General features: G+C 34.3%; 1 protein-coding gene across 3 annotated transcripts in view; it reads right to left on the minus strand.

Annotated features, from left to right (window-relative positions):
- Positions 1 to 1,052: 1,052 nt before the first annotated feature.
- The window catches only part of MFN1 (mitofusin 1), a 35,264-nt gene continuing 14,718 nt past the window's right edge, over positions 1,053 to 21,598 (minus strand). For 2 of the 3 annotated variants that reach the window (XM_015071026.3, XM_015071025.3), the window contains exons 8-18: positions 20,135 to 20,288; positions 19,952 to 20,019; positions 13,484 to 13,605; positions 11,694 to 11,820; positions 11,459 to 11,563; positions 11,080 to 11,182; positions 10,716 to 10,945; positions 8,709 to 8,861; positions 7,720 to 7,916; positions 5,000 to 5,134; positions 2,177 to 3,202 (exon numbers count right to left, since the gene is read on the minus strand). In XM_015071026.3, the coding sequence (XP_014926512.1) occupies positions 3,121 to 3,202; positions 5,000 to 5,134; positions 7,720 to 7,916; positions 8,709 to 8,861; positions 10,716 to 10,945; positions 11,080 to 11,182; positions 11,459 to 11,563; positions 11,694 to 11,820; positions 13,484 to 13,605; positions 19,952 to 20,019; positions 20,135 to 20,288 (1,476 nt within the window). In that variant the 3' untranslated portion in view covers positions 2,177 to 3,120. Of the gene's footprint in view, positions 3,203 to 4,999; positions 5,135 to 7,719; positions 7,917 to 8,708; positions 8,862 to 10,715; positions 10,946 to 11,079; positions 11,183 to 11,458; positions 11,564 to 11,693; positions 11,821 to 13,483; positions 13,606 to 19,951; positions 20,020 to 20,134; positions 20,289 to 21,598 lie in introns of all 3 variants that reach the window. The other variant, XM_053221192.1, reaches the window with a different exon arrangement.

Genomic DNA, 21,598 nt, shown 5'->3' on the forward strand with positions numbered 1-21,598 from the left:
ATTGGTTACAATAGGTACTCATTAAGATGGTTTGTAGTTGAATGTCTAAGCTAGCAGTGTATTTTTTAAAAGTTAGTCACAGATTGATGGTACACCTTGTATTTAGCCAATTTGCATGTTGATAAAATTTCCTGAGTCTTTTTTCCTTAAATCCAATTACTGATCCTGTAAAATAGTTATAATGCAGCATCATGAAAAAACTGGTTATGTGTTTCAACTGGTTTTAAGTGTTCCCAACAAAATCTTACATCATGTAGTATTTATTTTTTACTTAATGGAATTTCAGTGATACTTGGTGGATATTTCAAGCCTTTTTGTCTTTTACACAATGGTGCTCTATTCTATTGTTTTCAAAGAAGCATTTGAACACTTGGATTTGTGTATTCTTATCCAAAGGCATCCACAAATAAGTGGGTTTTTAAAGCTGATTATTTTTTCCCACTTACAATGGATTCTACAAACTCGTAGCGAATTGACTCTGAATGTCAGTAGTATGACTTGGGGAAAGGTGAACGTAGATTAAAGCTCTTATAAAAGCTTTAAACCAAACTATGGACTTGTACCATGATTTAATAGTATTCTTGGATCTTTTCTTGCACAGTGATTCATTCCTTTATTTGTACAGTAGCTCTGTGAAATATTGCTGTGAATTGATATTGTAATCAATAAAGTGCTTTTAACCAGACTGCATACAGCATGTTTTAATTTTAAAAATCACACTAAAACTTAAGTCTCAGAAGTAAACTCCAAGCCCAGTCATTTCATGCTCAGCCTTTTTTCCTTTATCTAAACATTGGCAATTATGAAATGAAAAATAGGCTGCTGGAAGCAAGGAATAAATGTACTTCACTTTACTGCCTTATGAATGCCAGCTTACTTATTAACCAGTTGATTGCTTATAGGGTGTAGATAAAAGTATTCACTGTTGTCATTTCATCTCCACACCGTTGGAGGGAGTTGAGTACTTGGCTAGGCACATGAGCCACGACCCAAGATACCTATAGCCCTACTGCAAAACTTAAGATTAAAACTCACTAATGCCAGTAAAAATGTTTCATTTATCAACTATCAGGCAAACAAGTTTTATTTTCACCTTGCATACTTATAAAAATGTAGTTCTATAAAAAGTTTAAGGTTATACAAAGTTTACAAATAATCTTGCAAACGTACATAGTAATCAAGTATGTGCAATAACTTTGAACTACAGCTGTGAAATACATAATTTCTGTATAATTCACGGGCTTAGTCATAGATGCACTTATCTCCAGGCATAAAGGTTGAGTTTCATTATTTTAGTGTTCTGTTTCCAACATTCATGCATTTTCAAACTTGATCAGGTGGAAATGCATTCAAACTAGTGATGGAAAACTTACTATAAATTGACTATACCAGAACCACTATTCCAGTATTACCCCAACTTTAGTGTGCATCAGGATCATGTGGAGGGCTTGTTAAAACAGATGGCTGGTTTCCAAACCTAGTCCTGGATTTAACAGGTCTGGGGTGAGACCCTGCAATATGTATTTCTTAGTTCACAAGTGATACACAGATAATCCAGAGGTCAAACTTTGACAGGCACTGTACCATACTAATGAGGTGATACCAAACTACACTGTGTCAAAAGTTCAAGTACTTTTCATATAAAGATTAAGGTCTTGAACTTGTAACCTAAATTAGCAGTACCCAGAATCTTAGACATTAGTTTTTCATGTGGAATTTGTTACCTAATCCCATTTGTTGGCAGCCTGTACTATTTTTGGTTATAAAGCAACAAGCTATAAACTAGTATTTGGATTTGAATAGTGCATCCTAGTATCTGCTCTGCATAAAAACATTTTTGAAAGGCTTCTGTGGCCTAAAGAATATTATTTTCTCCTTAAGATATCCTGAAAAATAGTGCTGCACCTGTTATGAAAAGACTGAGTAGCATCCAGAAGCCTTAAAGGCACAAGAAAGGAAACAGTATTAAGAATAAAAGAGCCTAACAGGTTATCCCTCTATGGAAAAGGAGAAAGTATCCCTTGCCAAATGCAGCCATTATGCATCTAACAAGCATCTAGATGCTGCTGCTTTGGTGATCCTCAAGGCTACATTTTGTGTAGCAAAGCCCTAGAATGTCATTTTTTCACGTTTCCATAGAAGTTTAAATTAGTTTTTACACAGAAACAGACAATACTTGAACTCACGAACATTTCATTAAGTTAAAAAGTACAGTAATATTAACAGTGCCCTGGCAAATTCATACAATTAAATAAAAGTAAAGCCACCCGGGGGGACAATCCAGCAGTATCCTCCGCAAGTACCTTCTGAAGAACAACGGCATTGGTACAGGAATACAACCACCCAAAAGTCAGAGCTCCCGTATCTTTGGCTATTTTTATCACTTCAAACTTTGCTCCTAAAACTGAGATAGAAAGGTTTCCTCGCTGTAATCATAGTTGAAACTGAAAATGTTTCTTTAGAAACAGATCAGGCAACTATTCAGACCCAGAAATTTTTATACTTTTATAAGAGACTATAATAACAAAACTTTATACTATTTTACATCCATTTTAATGGGAAAAAAGAGTAAAAACAGTGTATTTATTAGTGGTTTACATACCTGCCAGGATGGCAAAAGTGATTGTAACTTGCATAAACAATACACTCAAGAACATTCCACTCTCCTTGATAGAGCAATGCAGTTTATAAAAGAAAAAAATGACTATTCCCATTAAAGTAGGCATCAAAAATTAGTTTTGAGAAAAGATGAAATGAGCATTCTCTAACTCCTGGATGCCAGGAAGCAGAGTTTTTTCAGAATCAAAAACAAAGAGAGCCCTAATTAAGAACAAGGCCCCACCCCTCAGGGGTCACATAGTTGGTTCTGTTGCTTTTAACTAATTCATTTTAAACACAATTTAGCCTTTTCTTTACCCAAAATTAAAATTAAAAAGACCTCATATAATACTCTTCAGAAATGCAAACACCCTGAGATAGATCATTATCAGAATCTACACAAGGATTTGCTACTTAGGTACAGTTAGTATAATTCATATTTAAAGTCATTTCATAAAAAAACTGTCCCAATCTTCCAAGTTCCATTTTCTCCTATGATGATCACCAAAGCAATCTCTACTGTTAAGATTCTTCTTCATTGCTTGAATGTAGAAACTGCTTAGTAAAATTCTCCAGCTCATTTTCAAGTTGAACGGCTTTATTTCTAATTTAAAAAAATGAATAAAAATACCAATCTAATTATCATAAAGGCCAGTGAGAAAGAAATGCATTCCATCCAATCTTCAAAACAAAACAAAAAATCACTAGTCAGGTGCTACTACATGTATCTGAACTCCTATTAAAATATTATCAACCTTTTTAGAGTACATATGTGTGCTACTATGGCTTTGCTGTAAACGCAGAATCCAATGTCCAGAACTTAAAAAGGTATACTGAAATAGAAACTAAAAACCTGACTAAGAAAGAATGAAAAGCATTAAGAGACCATGGAGTCCTATTACCTTACATGGGAGTTATATCCTAAGTCACAGAATCATAATTGTCCCTGAATTCCCTTTAAGTTAAACAATGTATAGAACAACAGGTTTTATGTATACATAAAGTAGGCATCAGATGTCAAAGGACTGTGTATACCAAAAATATTTTTAAATACTAGAATCATACTTGATGCAGCCAAATATCCTAATGAGATGAAAACAGGAACTAAAACTGATAGAAGAACACAGATTTGCCTCCCATTCTCATACCATGCCAGGGCACACACACACATACTTGGGTGAGCTTTTCTCTCTTGGTCTTGTTGCTGGGGGCATATAGTCAAGGTCATATAAGTTAATGGACACATGAACTACACTGTATGCTTCTTCAGGCAATTGTCTTTTAATTAGGTAACTTAAATTCTATCTGAATTGCGGAGCCTAATTAGTAACAGTGGGGATTCTAAATATTATGGGATTTATTTAGAAAAAGGATTAGCACATAAAAATTATTCATGCTTAAGTTCTACAAAAATCAAAAAGCTACAGCAAGTGCCAATAGTATCATTTGTTTTACAAGATGAAACACTACTAAAAAAAAAAAAAAACCTAAATAAAAACAACTACTGGATATAGTTTTACTAAAGGCTGTATTTGGGATGATCTAACTTAAAAGAGCTGCAATGGGATAAATGAAATTTACTTGGGAGTGTGTGTGTGTGTGTGTGTGTGTGTGTGTGTGTGTGTATGAAAAGAGGCTGGGGTCTAAGTGATAGGCCGTCATCTTTTGCAGAGATTATGAAACCAAGGTGCAATAACAATGTAACTGCTGATCAGATTAAGACACCATGGATAGACATGACCACAGGTGTTTATGTCCCAAAATTCAGCTCACAAGGACAGCCTCTATGATTTGGAGACATTGCAGGCTGCTCTTATATGGGCATTTTATGTAACACAAGCCCTGATAAGTAGCAGCAGGAATTAAATGATGCTTAATGATACTCATAGGTGAGCCAGCTAACTGGTAAAAGCTGAATGTCAGGACTACCAACAAGGAGCCACCTCATGGTGACACTTCTGGTCAGGTCCCCAAAAGCAAACTTTAGTTAGACCCCACAGAATCCATGATAAATCATATTAAACCAGAATTCCACATATTAGGATATCTTGTTTACTCTTGTTGCTTCAAATTTTAAGCACATCCACATCCCCCAATGAGAATGGAAGTTATGGGTCTTGGATATACAGGACTAAAAACTCCCACTTTTTAATTTTAGAACATCTGTTATGAACGGGGATTAATATAGCTCAACATAAAGTTCTATCTAAAGACCTAAAAAATTCCTTCTAATTCAGATTTGTTTTTTCTTGTTGAAATTAGCTTTCACTGAAAATGCAAAACATGGAATTAAATATGGATGGAATATAATAATTAAGCCAATGCAGAAAGTTTTAATATAATTATATTTAGGTAATGAGACCAATAAACATTCATATTATCAAGAAAAATGTTCAAATACCTTAAGAACTTTGAATTGCTTTGTATTTTCTCCAGTTGATCTATTTCTTTGGATAATCTAGCAATTTCTTCTTCCAGATGTCTTTGTGTAATATCAACTTGTTGGCACAGGCGAGCAAAAGTGGTTGCCATTTCCCTTAAAAGAAAAAATGATGTTTTCAGCAGTCATGAATGTCTTTCAAAATGAATGAAGCTTTAATTTAAAGCTTATATAAAAAGATCACAAGTTTAAAATATACGTAAAGTGTAAGGTATCAAAGAACACTGTTAGGAATAGTATAAGGGAGGATATGGCACTAAGGCTTAATACCACTGTAGGCTTAATTTCATCTGGCCTCAAGACAAATGCTCAATAGGCAGTATGAACCTCTACTATGTGGTTGTGAATATGAATAAGCTATAAAAAGGCAAAAGATGGGTATATTTCCTCAGAAACACAATAAGACTTACGAGTCCTTTGCCTACAGAAATAAATTACTGAGAACAGGCAAGAAAACTTCATGAGCTTTTGTGACTTGCACAAAAAACACTATTTTTTTAATGTCTATTTTATTTTTGAGACAGATTGCAAGTGGGGAAGAGACGGAGACACAGGATCTGAAACAGGCTCCAGGCTCTGAGCTGTCAGCACAGAGCCCAATGCGGAGCTCAAACCTGTGAACCACAAGATCATGACCTGAGCTGATCAAGTCAGATGCTTAACCGACTGAGCTACCCAGGCACCTCAACAACAAAACAAAAACTTTATTTAAAAAAAAAATTTTTTTTTCAACGTTTATTTATTTTTGGGACAGAGAGAGACAGAGCATGAACGGGGGAGGAGCAGAGAGAGAGGGAGACACAGAATCGGAAACAGGCTCCAGGCTCTGAGCCATCAGCCCAGAGCCCGACGCGGGGCTTGAACTCCCGGACCGTGAGATCGTGACCTGGCTGAAGTCGGACGCTTAACCGACTGCGCCACCCAGGCGCCCCCAAAACAAAAACTTTAAATCATAGCAACATTAACCATGTTCCTACAACCAAACGGCTCAATTTGTGTGCTAATCTGTTAGCTTTGGCAAACATATTTTTGCAACAGGAAGGATGTCTAGTAGGGGTGTACCTCTGGAATATGATTAACTGACTTTTCTTTGCAACTATTCTCCTGTGCATATTCATCTTTCCCATGGCCTTTTTTCTCTCCATTCTCACCCCATTCTACCATAAATCAATATTAGACAAATTAAGCATCTTGCATTATTTCATATTGCATTAATATTTAGCTCATATTAACTGAATAATTATTTGAGGCTGCTTCCATTAGAATGTAAAGTCTTCTAAGAAAGAGGACCAAGTTATCTCTAACTTTTTATTTCCCACAACCCCCTCTAGCAGAATTATTAGCACATGGTAGGCAATTAATGAAGACCAAATGAATGGAAAGCTTAACTTTATTTTTACATATGTGACCTGAGATGATTTCTTTTGGAGGTCTAGGTATCTTTATTAGAGAAAAGATCTTCCTTAATATAAATAAAATGAAAACTACTGTATAAAACAGGAGTTCAATAAATATTTGGTAATATTCAGTTATCTCAAATCTGTGCCCTGTTTCCATTCTCTACAGCTCTATGTTAGTACGGGCTTTGACCTTGTGTCTGAAAGTTTAATCTCCTTGCAATTCTTGTCTCCTTAATCTAAACCATTCTATATGCCACACCACTGCAATTATTTGTTCCAGAGCTAAACGTTAATGACATCTCTCCCCAGACTTCTAATTATCTAAGCTCCTGTCCTAGTGTTAGGTTTATATTCAAATGTACCCCTCTGATATACATATCTGTCACATCGAAATTTTCTCATGTTTCTGAACACACTTCTTTTCCCCTTTCTTTGCTTTGGGGTGTTCTCTCTGCCTACATCTTTTTATTCTATTCTGGCTACCTTGTAGGAAACCCTTATTGACCCACTAGCTTTCCTGATTTAAGATTCTAAAGCCTCACATTATGAGGCTTACTTACCACTTTTCACTTATTATAATTATGTACATGTTATTTCCTTCACTAAACTACAATCATCTTCAGCTCAGAGAACTTTTTAATTTAGGTCTCAGTAGCATCCAAAAATTGGCTATTTTGCATTGATTTAATTGGAGTTCTATATATTTTTACTAGATCAATGAAACAAATTTTAAGACACATAAAAGAAATTAGTGGACACCAGTATTATTATAATAAAATTCCCTTGAGTTCTAAAAGAGTTATGCCTTTAGGGGTGCCTGGGTGGCTCTGTCGGTTAAGCATCCGACTTCGGCTCAGGTCATGATCTCATGGTCCATGAGTTTGAGCCCCTATCGGGCTCTGTGCTGACAGCTCAGAGCCTGGAGCCTGCTTTGGATTCTGAGTCTCCCTCTCTCTCTGCCCCTCCCCCGCTCTCACTCTGTCTCTCTCAAAAATAAAGATTAAAAAAAATCTTTTAAAAATAAAAATAAAAAAATAAAAGAGTTATGCCTTTAAACTTGTAAACCTGGGCTGTGACAGTAAAAATAAATTACACTTGTCATTATACATTTTTGAACCTACTAGGTTGGTATCATTCGATTTTTTCACCTTGGTGGTGATTACAAAGTGTGTTCACATTGTGATAGTTCCTTGAGCAGTACTTTTGTGCGTTTTTTACATGTATGTCATAGTTCAAAAATTAAAAAAAAAAAAGGAAACAAAGATACATCTTCCAACTTACTGTTGTACTTGATGGCTACAGTTTGCACTCGTGAAGCTGACAATCATCTGCAGTTTTTCAGTTGCATAGTTCACAAACTGCTGTTTAAAGGCTCTCTCCTTAGCACGCGTGGTCCAGGTCAGCCTTTCATAAAGATACAAAGCTCCATACATACTCAATGAAACAGATATGAGTTTCCAGCCTACAGTTTTCCAAATCTGTAAAGATAAATTCATAGGCTACTTTGAGAAAGAAAATCACCATTAGGGGCATTGTATATTAAGGCATTTTAGCAAACTCATCAGCTCTCTAAAGACCTTTGACTCAAATCTATTTTTTAAACAAATATCAGACAAGAACTTTTATAACCCGCCAGACATTTATTTGGTAAATTGATCTAATGTTATCTCAAAAATGGATGTGAATTTTTTTTTTTTTTTTTTAGGTCACAGATTTTAAAAAACCAAAACAAGTAAACTCATATTGTTCGTGATGTGAAAAAATATTTTACATATATGTACCACTACTAATCTTTAATAATCTTTAATACTTGAAGGCAGATCCCTTTGGTATTCAGAGAAGGCTAGATAAGGAACCTGGATCATTCTTATTACACCGATGTACAAATATCATTTCTTTATGTGCTGTAATGTGAAAATAAGCACTGTTTAAAGGACTAGTTAGTTGGTGGTATTTTTCTTCCTAAAGAAGTATTTGGTAAAAATTTATACTGTGGAAATCATTTTGCAATATCCGCTTTTATGAAATCATTATGTTGTATGCCTAGAACCAATACAATGTTATAGGTCAACTATAGTTAAATTTTAAAATATATAGTTTTAAAAACTTAAGATTAGACCTGTGAAACTCCTCTTTATTCACTAATTTAACAACTTTTCGTGTCATTTTATAGATCCTGGAAATAAAAGTAAATATACCTTTCTTTTCATCATCTAACAAAAAGCTCTGCACAAATTCCAATTTTAATTATACTAAAAAGGACTTCTTACCACCCCTCCAACAACGATGATGCCCATAGAAGTTCTAGATGTGAGAGAAGCTAATCCCGTTATTAAGGTAACCATGAGTTCTTCCTGTGATGCATTGTCTGGCGTTGCTGGATTAGTAGGAGCAGTGGGAGTAGAAGCTAAAGATCTGGGGAGCTGGTAAGGTTGGGGAAAAAGGATTATTATAATTAAACCACTACAAATGGTACAGTTACATTTATAAAGTTCTATTGTATTTCTTTTATAATTACAGTAGTAAATCTATAAAAAGAATGACTCCAATGAGTTCCCAATAAATATATTAAGAAAATAAAAATGGCCTGAAAATTATTTTCTGTGACCAATATTGAACCAATGATATCACGACAAATAATGAATTTTCACACTATATTTCACACTATAGTAGGCCCTCAACCCTCAAGAGGAATTAAAACCTTATTTTAAAATTCTCACACCAAAAACACGTCCTCAAAAAAAATTGGGCTTAAAAATTAAAATCTTCTACACTTCAAAATACACCGTAAGAAAATGGCTTAAAAGCCAAGTCACAGACTAAAAACAACTTATTTGGATATCATCTGACAAAGGACTTGTATCTAGAGAATATATACAGAACTCCTGCAAGTTACTAAGAAGCCAAATAACCCAATTTAAAAATGGGCAAATGATCTGAATAGACATTTCACAAAATAAGATATACAAATGGCTAATATAAGCACATGAAAAGATGTTCAAACTCTTTAGTCATTAGGGAAATACAAATCAATGGTACATGAGATACCATTTCACACCCACTGAATAACAAAGATGGACAATAACAAGTCTTGATGAGAATGTTGAGAAACAGCTGGTAACAGAAAATAGCGTAGCTGATTTGGAAAACAGTTTGGCAGTTCCTCAGAAAGTTAAACATGGAGTTACCGATTGGCTCAGCAATTTCATTCCTAGGTATATACTCAAGAGAAATGAAAACAGATGTCCACATAAAAACAGTACATGAGGGGCACATGGGTGGCTCAGTTGGTTAAGCATCCAACTTCAGCTCAGGTCATGATCTCTCAGTTCGTGGGCTTGAGCCCCACATCGGGCTCTGTGCTGACAGCTCGGAGCCTGGAGCCTGCTTCAGATTCTGTGTCTCCCTCCCTCTCTGCCTCTCTCCCACTCATGATCTCTCAAAAATAAATAAATGCTAAAAAAAAAGTAGTACATGAGTGTTCAAGAGCATCATTATTCACAGTAGCTAAAAAGTACAAACAACTCAAGTGTCCATCAACTGATGGATGAATAAAATGTGTGGTATCTATAATGGAATATTATTCAGCCATTAAAAATGGAATATTTATATATGCTACAACATTCATGTACCATGATGATGAATCTTGAAAATATTATGCTAAGTGAAAGATGCCAGTCACAAAATGCCACATTTTTAATGACTCCATTTATAGGAAATGTCCAGAAAGGGCAAAATATGATACAGAAAGCTAACTAGCAATAGGGCTGAAGATAGGAATGATTGAAGGACTACAATTGGGCACAACGGTACCATTTGAAGGTGACAGGTTCTACGACTACATTGTGGTGATGGTTTTACAACTCCATAAGTTTTCTGAAAAATTATCAAATTGACAGATTCAAAACTTTTAAAAAAAATGTTTGTATTAATCTAATTTATTTGAAGTCAAAACTTCAATTTTATTTGAAAACAAAAACTTCTGAGAAAATAAAAACCCATTTCAAAAACAAATGTGGAACAACCTACAACAATACTGGATGAAAATGCTGGGATTACCTCTCCCTTTGCATAGTCTGCCTAATTCAGAAATGGCTCTATTTGACAGACATTAAATCATATATATGCAAATTAGACACAGGAAGTTCTATTAGGAAAAATCACATAAGCAAAATAAAAAGGAGAATCTCAACTCATAGAATCAAAGATACTAACTGTGTAGTAGAGCAATAATCAAATAAAAAGCTTGCTCAAAAAAAAGAGAAAAAAAAGGATACCTGGAAGATGGGCTCTGATAATCCTAGCAGCACCCTCTGAGCATTCGTCGGGCCCAGGAAACGATGGACAAGGGAAGACCAGCCCAGGGAAAAACGAAATACAATATCCTCTTGAAAATCTGAACATAACTTATGGCAATTTAGGTCATAGCTGAGATCAAATTTCTTGCAAGGAATCAGTGTATGTAGTTTATTTTGTATACCAGCTGGAAGTAATGGCTTCAAATTTTCTAGACAAAACAAAATTGTATTTAAGAAAGGACAGTAAATAATGTTTTATGTTGTATAAAAAAACCTAAAGGAAAATAAACCCTTTACCAATGAAATAAAAAAATACACATAAACTTGTAGATACAAATATTACCAATAATTTCTTGCTGGGATTGAAGCATTGAAGCATTGACTTCGCTTGTGCACCGATCGGCTAAATTTCTTCCCATGCCATCTTCTATGTGCTTATTTAACTCCTGTTAACATGATAAATGTGCCCATTATTTTTTCTCTAGAACATACATAGATTTTACAAAGACTTTAAAAATGTAGTAAATGCTAAATCTTATTCTTAGAGGATAACTTTTCTGCGTGTTCTGTATACATAGTAGTGTAATTATCACAAGAGTACACAGGAGGTGTAACACTTTAATCATAGGCTGGTTGCCATGAAGATGCTATACCACTAAATATAAATGTACAATAAGGTGAGGAAACTGTATCTAAATAACTTTAAATACAATTTAACTTACATTTTTATATACTTTCAATACACTTGGAGTAGGATGAAACTCTGAACAAAATTCATCAACCAACACAGACAGTCGGCAAATTTCATCTGTCATTGCACATGACACCTGAAAATATGAAGTTAAAAAAATTAAACAAGATTACCAATTACTCCAAAAACTAAATTGAATACCCCACCCACTGAGCCAGCCAGGTGCCCCCTTCCCAGAAATTGTAATCATAAATTCACCAACCCACCTTGTTTGCCACCTCCTCTGTAACCTCCCTGATTTTTTTCTTAACATCCAGTGTTAAAAGGTTCATCTGGTTTCGGATAAAGTCCAGTCTATCAATTTGATCTTCCCTCTCTTCCATTGAATAAACCCTGTTATAGTATGAAGAGTAATTAATTCTTAGGATATATTAAAGTCCCAAAGCAATTAAGTGAGGGTACTCACTTATGCACTGAACAATGTTAGCATGATACAAGAAAAATAATCTTGTATTTTCAACATCTAAAAGGATTCAAATAATATTTCATCTTAAAATATTTATAGAAGACTGGATATGAACTACTTTGTCTCTCTGCCCATGAAGTATCTGAATCCCACAAAGAATCCATCCCCCCCCCCCCAAACTAAGAATTAGGAAGGATTCTCCAAACAGATATGAACAGTCAAAATAAAACTCAGTACTGACTTCATTTAATAAACAAGGGTTAGCAAATGACATCCTGAAAGCCAAATCCAGCCAGCTGCTAGTTTTTGTTAAGGTTTTTTTAGGATATAGCTATGACCATTCATACATGGCTACCTTTGCTCTAAAACTGAAAAACTGAGTAGCTGCAAAAGAAACAGATGACCCACAAAGCTTAAAATATCTACTATCTGGCTTTTATAGAGATTCGTCAACTACCGGATGGTATAGGAAAACAAAGACCTGAGACACTTTTAAATTATCTTTAGCTAAGAGTTCCCAAGACACGATGATACAAAACATCCTCAAATCACATCTTCTTTGTGGCATGTTTAGTTCAATGTCCTGTATTTTTAAAATTAATAATATTAAGGTCAATTGGTGGACCAAATACTCACTTTGGCTACTGTAATAAAGCAATTGAGCTGAAAGGGGTGTAAACGGCAACACAATCCCATACAGAAACAGTGGGCAGGGCCTGAGATCAGCCTGAGTTCTCAGTCTTGTGTTTTATGTGCTGGAAAATCTCTAATTCTGTACATAATGCATTCCACTAAAAGTGTCAACATTAGGCAATAGATTTAGGTATAAGTGTTTGTCTTCCCAGTAAGATCAAATGCTTTTAAAAATTCCCAACTTAATGTCATCTTTAACTTAATCTTTGATGCTTTATAACTTTCCTTTCTTTGGCTGAAACCCACTGATGGTATAATTAAGGCTGAACACTGTTAACTATCATCATATCTAATAACATCATCTTTGTTTCAAGTGTACCAACTTTGTGAGAACTACCCTTTTCTTCAATAATGTTGGCAATTTCATGCATTCATTTTTGTCTTTATAAGATAATAAATGGAATAACAGCACAGTACAATACGACATATAGGGTAGTGCTTACCAAACTGACTTTCTGGCCGGCAGGTAATATCACCTTGTTTACCAGTTAATGAAAAAAACCACAACTGGCATCAAAGAGGCATTTCAAGGTATCAGTGTATGAATATATGAAAAATTGGTCATAGGTTGAATGTTAACAAAAAAGAGGGTCACCTCTTTTTTGGACTTCTTCAAAAAATTCCTCTTGAAGAAATGGTTCTTCCACTGCTTTAAAGATCTTGTAAACTATGAAATATGTTATGATTTTACTCATGAGAATACTGAGATCCAAGGAATGTAAATGATGTATGCAAGGTTGCAGAATAAATATAATTTCAAATATTCATTTTAAAACATGCAAGTAAATTGATGACTTTAGTATGAAAGTACTTAAAATATAACAATTTAAAACCTTAGTCTAAGGAATTCATATTGATACAAAATGGCTTTTATTTTGCAATAAAGTGAATTCCTACCTTTTCTCTGCTGCTGCCACGTTTACTGAATCCATTATGATTTTCACAGTATCTAGTATCTGTTTAGCTCTGATAGTGTGCTGTTCAAACTTTGTTCTCACTGCTGACTGCGAGATACACTCCTGCGAGGGGCCCAAGCCATAACACATTACTGTAATTCCATCCCAACATTTTCAGGAATTTAAACACAAAAACTTGCTGTATGTAACATTAACCAAAACATAAATAAAGTCAGAAAGTAAATGCATGATAAACACAAGTTAAAATAACAAAGGCTAAAAAAACTACAAGGAATCAAAAGTAAAAAGGGCATTAACAGCAAGTTCGTATCTTTGTGTAATTTTACACAGTAATGTGCAATGGTTTTTTTGACTATTTTTAAAAATAAATAAATAAGCAGGGTATTGTTTTCAATGTTTAAAGCTTCTCTGTTAAAATTACTAATTTTATCTGATTACCTTTAATCTACTTCTATTCTATCTTGATTTTTCTCATGCTTACAACAGATAACCTAATAAAGTTCTTAACTGAGTTATGAATTAGAATTCTACATTTTAAGAAATGAGTTGAATGACATGTTTCACATAAGGTTATTTATTATAAAGGAATTCTACCAATTAAAACTTGAACAACTTGAAAGATATTCTTTAGCAACAAACAACCTAAATAATATTTTAAATTATTTAAAAAAAAAAAAACGGGGCGCCTGGGCGGCTCAGTGGTTACATGTCTGACTTCGGCTCAGGTCATGATCTCACGGTTTGAGAGTTTGAACCCTGTGTCAGGGTCTGTGCTGACAGCTCAGAGCCTGAGACTGCTTCAGCTTCTGTGTCTCCCTCTCTCTCTGTCCCTCCCACTCACTCTCTCTCTCTCTCTCAAAAATAAATAATAAGCATTTAAAAAATTTTAAAAGAAAAAGGAAAATATTTACAGCTATTTCAGAGACAATCCCTGTTAATGCCCTTGGTCTACAGTTTGTGTACACAGGTCCCAATGATGCCCTATCTCATTTGTTTCACCTTCAAGCTAATTGTAGCTAATAAATCATTTACTGTACAAATCTGTTTCATGACCAGTGTTTTTTAAAAACAGAATACGTTAGAATGCATCACATATAGTAATGGATACATTTATACTGTAAAATGTTTCAATTTTGTTTCAATTTCAATGTGCATGCTACTTGTTATTTAAAATATTTACTGTGATTCATCATTAAATGTTAGCAAAATTATAATATTAAAATTGTCCTTTCATTTTTACCTCATAGAAAGTCAAATTCTGTACTGAAATAACATTTAAAAACAACTACGAGAGTTAACAGAGAAAGGCTATCTGGTCTTTGAACCATCAAGAAATGCTTGTCTGGGTCACAGCAGCAATAACTGACACAGATGTTTTGTAGGCAGCCACGTTTATTTTCTGTGAGGAATTTTTCAAAATCTGGTATATATCTCCATAATTTCCATGAATTCATCTTCTTGAACCTCTTTTTATATGTAACCAGTAGTAAAACTGTAGTAATTACTATCCTCTGTCAAAATAGCTTTCAAACTTTAAAAGGTATTCACTTAATAGTCTAGTATTTGTCATCTTGGAATCATTAGTATGTTAAACATTCACTCAATATATTATTTATAACCTATGGTTAGCCTTCACAACTCTGAAGTGATTATCTGTTTCACTAAGACAGAGAACATTTTTAAAATTTCTTTTGCCAGTTTAGGTGTCCTTTTCAGTACTTTGAGATATGAAAAATAAAAGAGATTTACTTCTTTAGCCAAAGGATACATGAGGGTAATTCATTTAGTTAACTGTTTATAAAGCCTTAACTCAAAGCCCATTACTTTCCTTCACCGCATAGCTTAAGTTTTGTTCATGGTTAAGCTTATTTACACATCACTCAACATCACTAATCCTGAATAGTTGAAGGAAGTTGGGGAGGGGGGATTTCCCCCTCCCCCCGCCCCTAGAAAACCCACCAATAACTCCACAATATTAAGTGTTTAAAAGTATAAACTGCTTATTTTTAACTGAATCAAAGCTTTGTCTTTAAATAACTGTATCTCATAAATTGACAAACTGCCACAAAAATTTTGATAAAAGCATAAAAATATTTTTAAAAGAAAAAAAGGTTAAAAGAAATTCTATGTTCCTCGATGAAGCAGATCTAGATATCAGCAATGAAGACTCAAAATTTGTAGATAACAGCACAGTATTAGAGCTAGACCAGAAAGAAAATATTTCCAAAAGTTATTAGGCAATATAAAAGTCATTCCTTGATTTGAAAACATATAATCATCAATAAATATAAAGAAAAAAGCAGGAAATCTTCTTCCAATTAAGAAGTATCCTACACTGATGCTCCTCCTGATCAGAAAAATACCAAGCCAACCTGCAAAAGAAATATTCTATTCTGAAGTGTGGGAAATGCTAATTTAAATACAGGATTTTTCAGTGTATTATTTCTCAGAACCCTTGCTACATTAATATGCTTATGAATCTCCATAGGGAACATATACAGTAAGCAGCAGTTTCCAGACTTACTTTATCAGGAACACTAATTTTCCAAGGAGAAGGTTAAAATACTACACCAAACCAATTTAAATTCTATCTTGTCAGAGTATCCTGCAGATTATCTTAAAACTTATTAAAGATCTGGAACCAAAACAATAATCCTAATATCAGTTAAGATAGTTTTCTAACTTTCTAATAACATCTTAAGAAGCCAGCTGGTAGTCAATTATAATTACACATTTGTAAATATGAATATTTGTCATTAGGACATACAAATTTGTCAAATCCCTGTAACAGACTGCAAATGCTCATAATAATATACTATTCATCACTCCCAACTTATTATTTTGAAATACTTTTAACTAAGAGGACTACACAAGAAAAAACACTAATAACACACTATGCCTTTCAAGTAAACATTCCAAGTGTTAACAATCAGCCCCATTTGTTTACCTTTCCCCCCTCTCCATATAGATATATGTCTATACATAGAAATACACATGTATTTTTATACATGTTGTTTCTACTCAACAATTTGACCGTTCTTTGCAGACATCACAGCTTTACTACTAAATATATTAACATATGTCCCAAAGAATTGGGTCATTTTCCTATACAACCACAAAATAATTACTGTGTTCAGAACATTATCATTGGGTCAATACTATCAACCTAGCACGCGGTCAATTTTCAAATCTTACCAGTTGTCCCAGAAATGTCCTTTACAATAAATTCACTGACATTTTAGAAAAGAGTTATTTTATACATACCTCTTTTCTATCTTATAACCAAACTATTAAGAATGGCCAAATATTTGAACAAAGAAATTCAGATGTCTAAATCATCTTTAGAATATACACTTGCTCAAATACAGGTTTAAAACAATAAGAAAACATACTGACAGAATTAACATTGATTTCCTTGATTGATTTTAAGTGGTTTAATTTTCAGGCCTTATTTTACTTGACACTCTAAATAAATGTTCCTAAGGTTTTTTGATACTTTGGAAACAAGGGAATCTCAAAAAGTCTGTGGCAAGAATCAGATTGCTAAAAATGATTAACTTGGTACAAATTTTTCTTTCCACAAAAATAATTTTCTAAAGACTTCCAAAAAAAAAAAGTGAATTCAAAAACAAAGAGAAAATGTATATAAAAGCCATATTCTGTGACCACAATGCATAGAAACTAAGATATCACCATAATTTAGATGAAAAGAATCAAAACATCTGATTCTTTTTTTTTAATTAAAAATTTTTTTTCTTTTTTTTTTTTTAAATCTTTTTTTTAACGTTTATTTATTTTTGAGACAGAGAGAGACAGAGCATGAACGGGGGAGGGGCAGAGAGAGGGAGACACAGAATCTGAAGCAGTCTCCAGGCTCCAAGCTGTCAGCACAGAACCCGACGCGGGGCTCGAACTCACGGACTGTGAGATCGTGACCTGAGTCGAAGTCGGACGCTTAACCGACTGAGCCACCCAGGTGCCCCTCAAAACATCTGATTCTTAACAACTCCTGTAATGAATAGGAAATACCAACAAGTATAACTAAAAAAAATCACTAAACAATGAAAACTGGATACTGAAATCCATGGAATACACCCAATGTTACATCACAAATTCACAGCCCTAAATTCTTTCCTAAAGAACAAAAAGCAAAAAACAATTCCACTTAAAAAAAAAAAGTATAAAAAAAGCAGAAGGAAACTATGGTTAAAGATTAATATAGAACTTAAATAAAAACCAAAAAATGCTGTTTATGAATGGAAAAATTAACCAAGGGCTGGGGCTAGGTTGTTGGAGGATAAAGCAGAGCAGTTAAATCACTGACAAATCTATTAAAAGTTAGAATATATACTCATTGGGGCGCCTGGGTGGCTCAGTCTATTAAATGTCTGACTTCTGCTCAGGTCGCGATGTCACAGTTCATGGGTTCGAGCCCATGGCGGCTCTGTGCTGACAGCTCAGAGCCTGGAAACTGCTTTGCATTCTGTCTCTCTCTCTCTGCCCCTCCCCTGCTTGTGCTCTCTCTCAAAAATAAACAAATAAATATTTGAAAAAATATATATACATGTGTATGTATCAAAGAATATAAAAGTTTTAAAAATGAACAATTTTATACTACGAAGTTATAAATTCTCAGAAATACACCAATTTATAGAAGTCATAAATTACCAAAATTGATTTAAGAAGTAACAAACGTTAACTCTGGGAAAAAAGCTGAAAAGAATTGTCAATGTAATCATCAAAAAATGCTTTGGCCACCAAAACAATTTTTTGTCCATCTGATTATTTCTTTAGGTAAGTTCAAATAATTTCTAGCTGATTCTCATATTAAATCTATCATACTTTTAACTGAACAAAAATTTCAAAGTCTAAAGTCTGATGTTCTCTACTTTATGTAAAAGTTCGTGCATAGTTTTTTCATACATAATTTTTATATTCCCAGTGAACCATTATAACAAACTGCCAAGTTTCTTCTAAAAACATTAAAAAGAAAAATTCCTAGGTGTGTCTGGTTATTCCAATCCCTTGAGGAGCTTTGAATATTTACGGATTCCTAGGTCCATCCTAGCCCCACTGGATCGGTCTCTGGGATGATTCAGTAGTCTGCAGTTCTCTAAGGCACCTAATGTGATTCTCATGATCAGCCAAGGTTTAGGAACTAGTGCTCTACAGCACAGCTTTTATTCTTCTCATTCCCACCTCTTCAAGGAGATATTCTGTCTGGGTAGCAGGAATCAATATGAAAAACATTACAAATGCATAACAGAACAGAATGATTTGAAAGGAGAAATAAATGACATACACACAGAAGAAAGAAAAGGTCAGTAAGACAAAAGAGATAGAACAATAGATCCTCTTCCCAATATTTTCCCCATGGATGAAATAACTGATCTAAAGAGTAAGGAGAGCACTGAATCTCTTGTGAAAGCGAAAGGGAAAGAATATAAACAATGGTCTAAGTGATTGGGACTTCATGTAATCTATAGCTTAGCTTGGGAGGACATATGCTGATAACCCAGGAGCCTCAGATAACTACTAGTGGGCTTTCCTTCTTAAATATTTTGTCTTCATCTACTTAATAGTCTGTCTCCAACTCACCAAATTAAAGATGGGGGATAGTGAGCAAATAAATGTTTAGTTAAAAAAATTCTGCCAAACACGTTCAACATTCACATCCTTACTATTAAAGCTGTTATTACTTATAAGGAAGAATAACTGCAGATGCAAGTTTTTTCAGTTCTGAAGTCTTTGTGTTCATTCATGGGTGAGAAGGGGATATGCAATCTAAGCAGAGCTGGATCAAATAGGGCTAAATAAAAGTTTAGAAGATTAACACCTAAATAAGAGTTTAGAAGATAAACATCTAAAGAACTTTTCAGTCAAATGTAGGATGAGTTTTAATGTCTTTGAATAAAACACCAAAATATTAAGACAGTATCCTTCCTCCCCAATGCTGCAAACGCATTAGTTATGTGCCCCAGGTGTTCCTACCACAGGATTCCTAAGGTACAAGACCTGTATCTTAATGTGACATTAACTACATTCTCGGTCTATAAACTGTATGGTACAGAAGAAAAAAGATGATCTTCACTTTGCTCTATTATCCACCCCAACAGCAATTACATTTATTTAATCTTGCCTCAAATTATTGAATAAAGAGAATTTCACTCATTGCACAACACATACAATATTAGAAAATAGTTTCTCATTTAAATACAAATATATAAGAAAAATAAGAAATTACAATCTTTAGTTTTAAATTCTTACGGATCATCCATTTTGCAGGGACTTCCTTTCTTCAAACTTGTTTCACTTGCTGTGGCAGAAACTATACTAAATAACAGCAAAGGTTATTTGACAAAGATAAACACTAAAAACAGAAGGTTATGATCATTCTCCAACCAATGCTAGGGTTTTGTATTAGTCAATACATTTGCAAAATTCCTACCTCAAAAATTTGTTCAAAATTCTGAAACTCCTGTAATCTTGCCTGGAATCCTTCAGCAAGTGCCCCACCTATAATATTTATGTAAAGAGTTTAAAACCTAGTATACAGCAACATTAAGATTTCTAGCATGCTGTTTCAATAACTATACTTGTATTTCGAAAGACAATCCATAATAATACATACCACCTTCTGGCATCCCCTGTGCTTTGTGCTTTCTAGCAGTAAGAACTTCCTTTGCAGAAACAAAGAAGATACGATTCTGTGCCTCCAAAGGATCCACAACTTTAAGCTCCTCCACCAAGAAATGCAGGCATCTTTCCATGTGCTGTCTACGTACCTAGAGAAAACAAGGTACTAAAATAATTCGAGTAAACAACAATATAGCTGACAGCTACAGGCCTATAATACTAAACTCCGTTCATAGTGATATTATAGTAATAGTTTCCATATACTTAACAAATCCAAAAATTCTAATAAATGAAGTTTTAAACTTGCTGACAGATTTTTTCTCTTAAAGATCCTTCCTTGACCATTTAAAATTCTGATGGACCACCAAATATGCAGCCATTACAAAACATATTATAGACAAATATTAACACTTACTGCCATAGGAAAGAGTTCTTAATTTTGTATTAATGATGTATATGACTATACTACAAAAAATGATACGTGTATACATATGTGAAAATTAATAGGTGGCATGCAGGCACAGGTGGCATTTTATTTCTTCCTTATGCTCATTTTCCAAATGTTCTACAATGAAGCTATTAAAGTTTGATATCAGAATATAAGTACAATTAATTTGCTACAATGAAGACATTTTTATTGTGAAATCAGAACACAAACGGTCTCTTTTTCTTAAAAAAATGAGAAATTTGGGGAGAATGCATCAGATAGGGATTAGAGCTGCAATGTTAGGATTAAGATTAGCACTTGGGTAATTAAAATTAGGACTACGAGGGGCATCTGGCTGGCTCAGTCAGTAGAGCATGCAACACTTGCTCTCAGAGTCATGAATTCAAGCCCCATGGAGGTATAGAGATTAAATAAAACTTTAAAAAAATTAAAAATAAAAAAAAAATAGGACTAAGGGTTAGAAACTAATTAGGGTTTAGTACTAGCCTTTAGCATTGTGGCTACGATAAGAAATCTCTATCTTAAGACTTAATAAAAACTAAGCTAAGGGGCACCTGTGTGGCTCAGTTGGTTTAGTGTCCAACGTCAGCTGAGGTCATGATAGCATAGTTGGTGAGTTCGAGTCCCATGTTGGGCTCTGTGCTGACAGCTCAGAGCTTGGAGCCTGCTTCAGATTCTGTGTCTCCCTCTGTCTGCCCCTCCCTTGCTCACACTCTGTGTGTGTCTCTCTCAAAAATAAATAAACATTAAAAAAAAATAAGCTAAATAGGAATGGAAAAGAACCTGGGGATATTTCCTAATTCTCTGATTAAATGAAACCCCAATTTGAAAAGAGTATAATCATACAACAGTTAATAAAAGCAGGATATATGGGGCGCCTGGATGGCTCAGTCGGTTAAGCACCCGACTTTGGGCTCACAGCATGATCTCACGGTTCGTGAGTTTGAGCCCCGCATCAGGCTCTGTGCTGACAGTGTAGAGCCTGCTTCAGATTCTGTGTCTCCCCTCTCT

The sequence above is a fragment of the Acinonyx jubatus genome, chromosome C2, assembly GCF_027475565.1.
Source record: "Acinonyx jubatus isolate Ajub_Pintada_27869175 chromosome C2, VMU_Ajub_asm_v1.0, whole genome shotgun sequence".
Lineage (NCBI taxonomy): Eukaryota > Metazoa > Chordata > Mammalia > Carnivora > Felidae > Acinonyx > Acinonyx jubatus.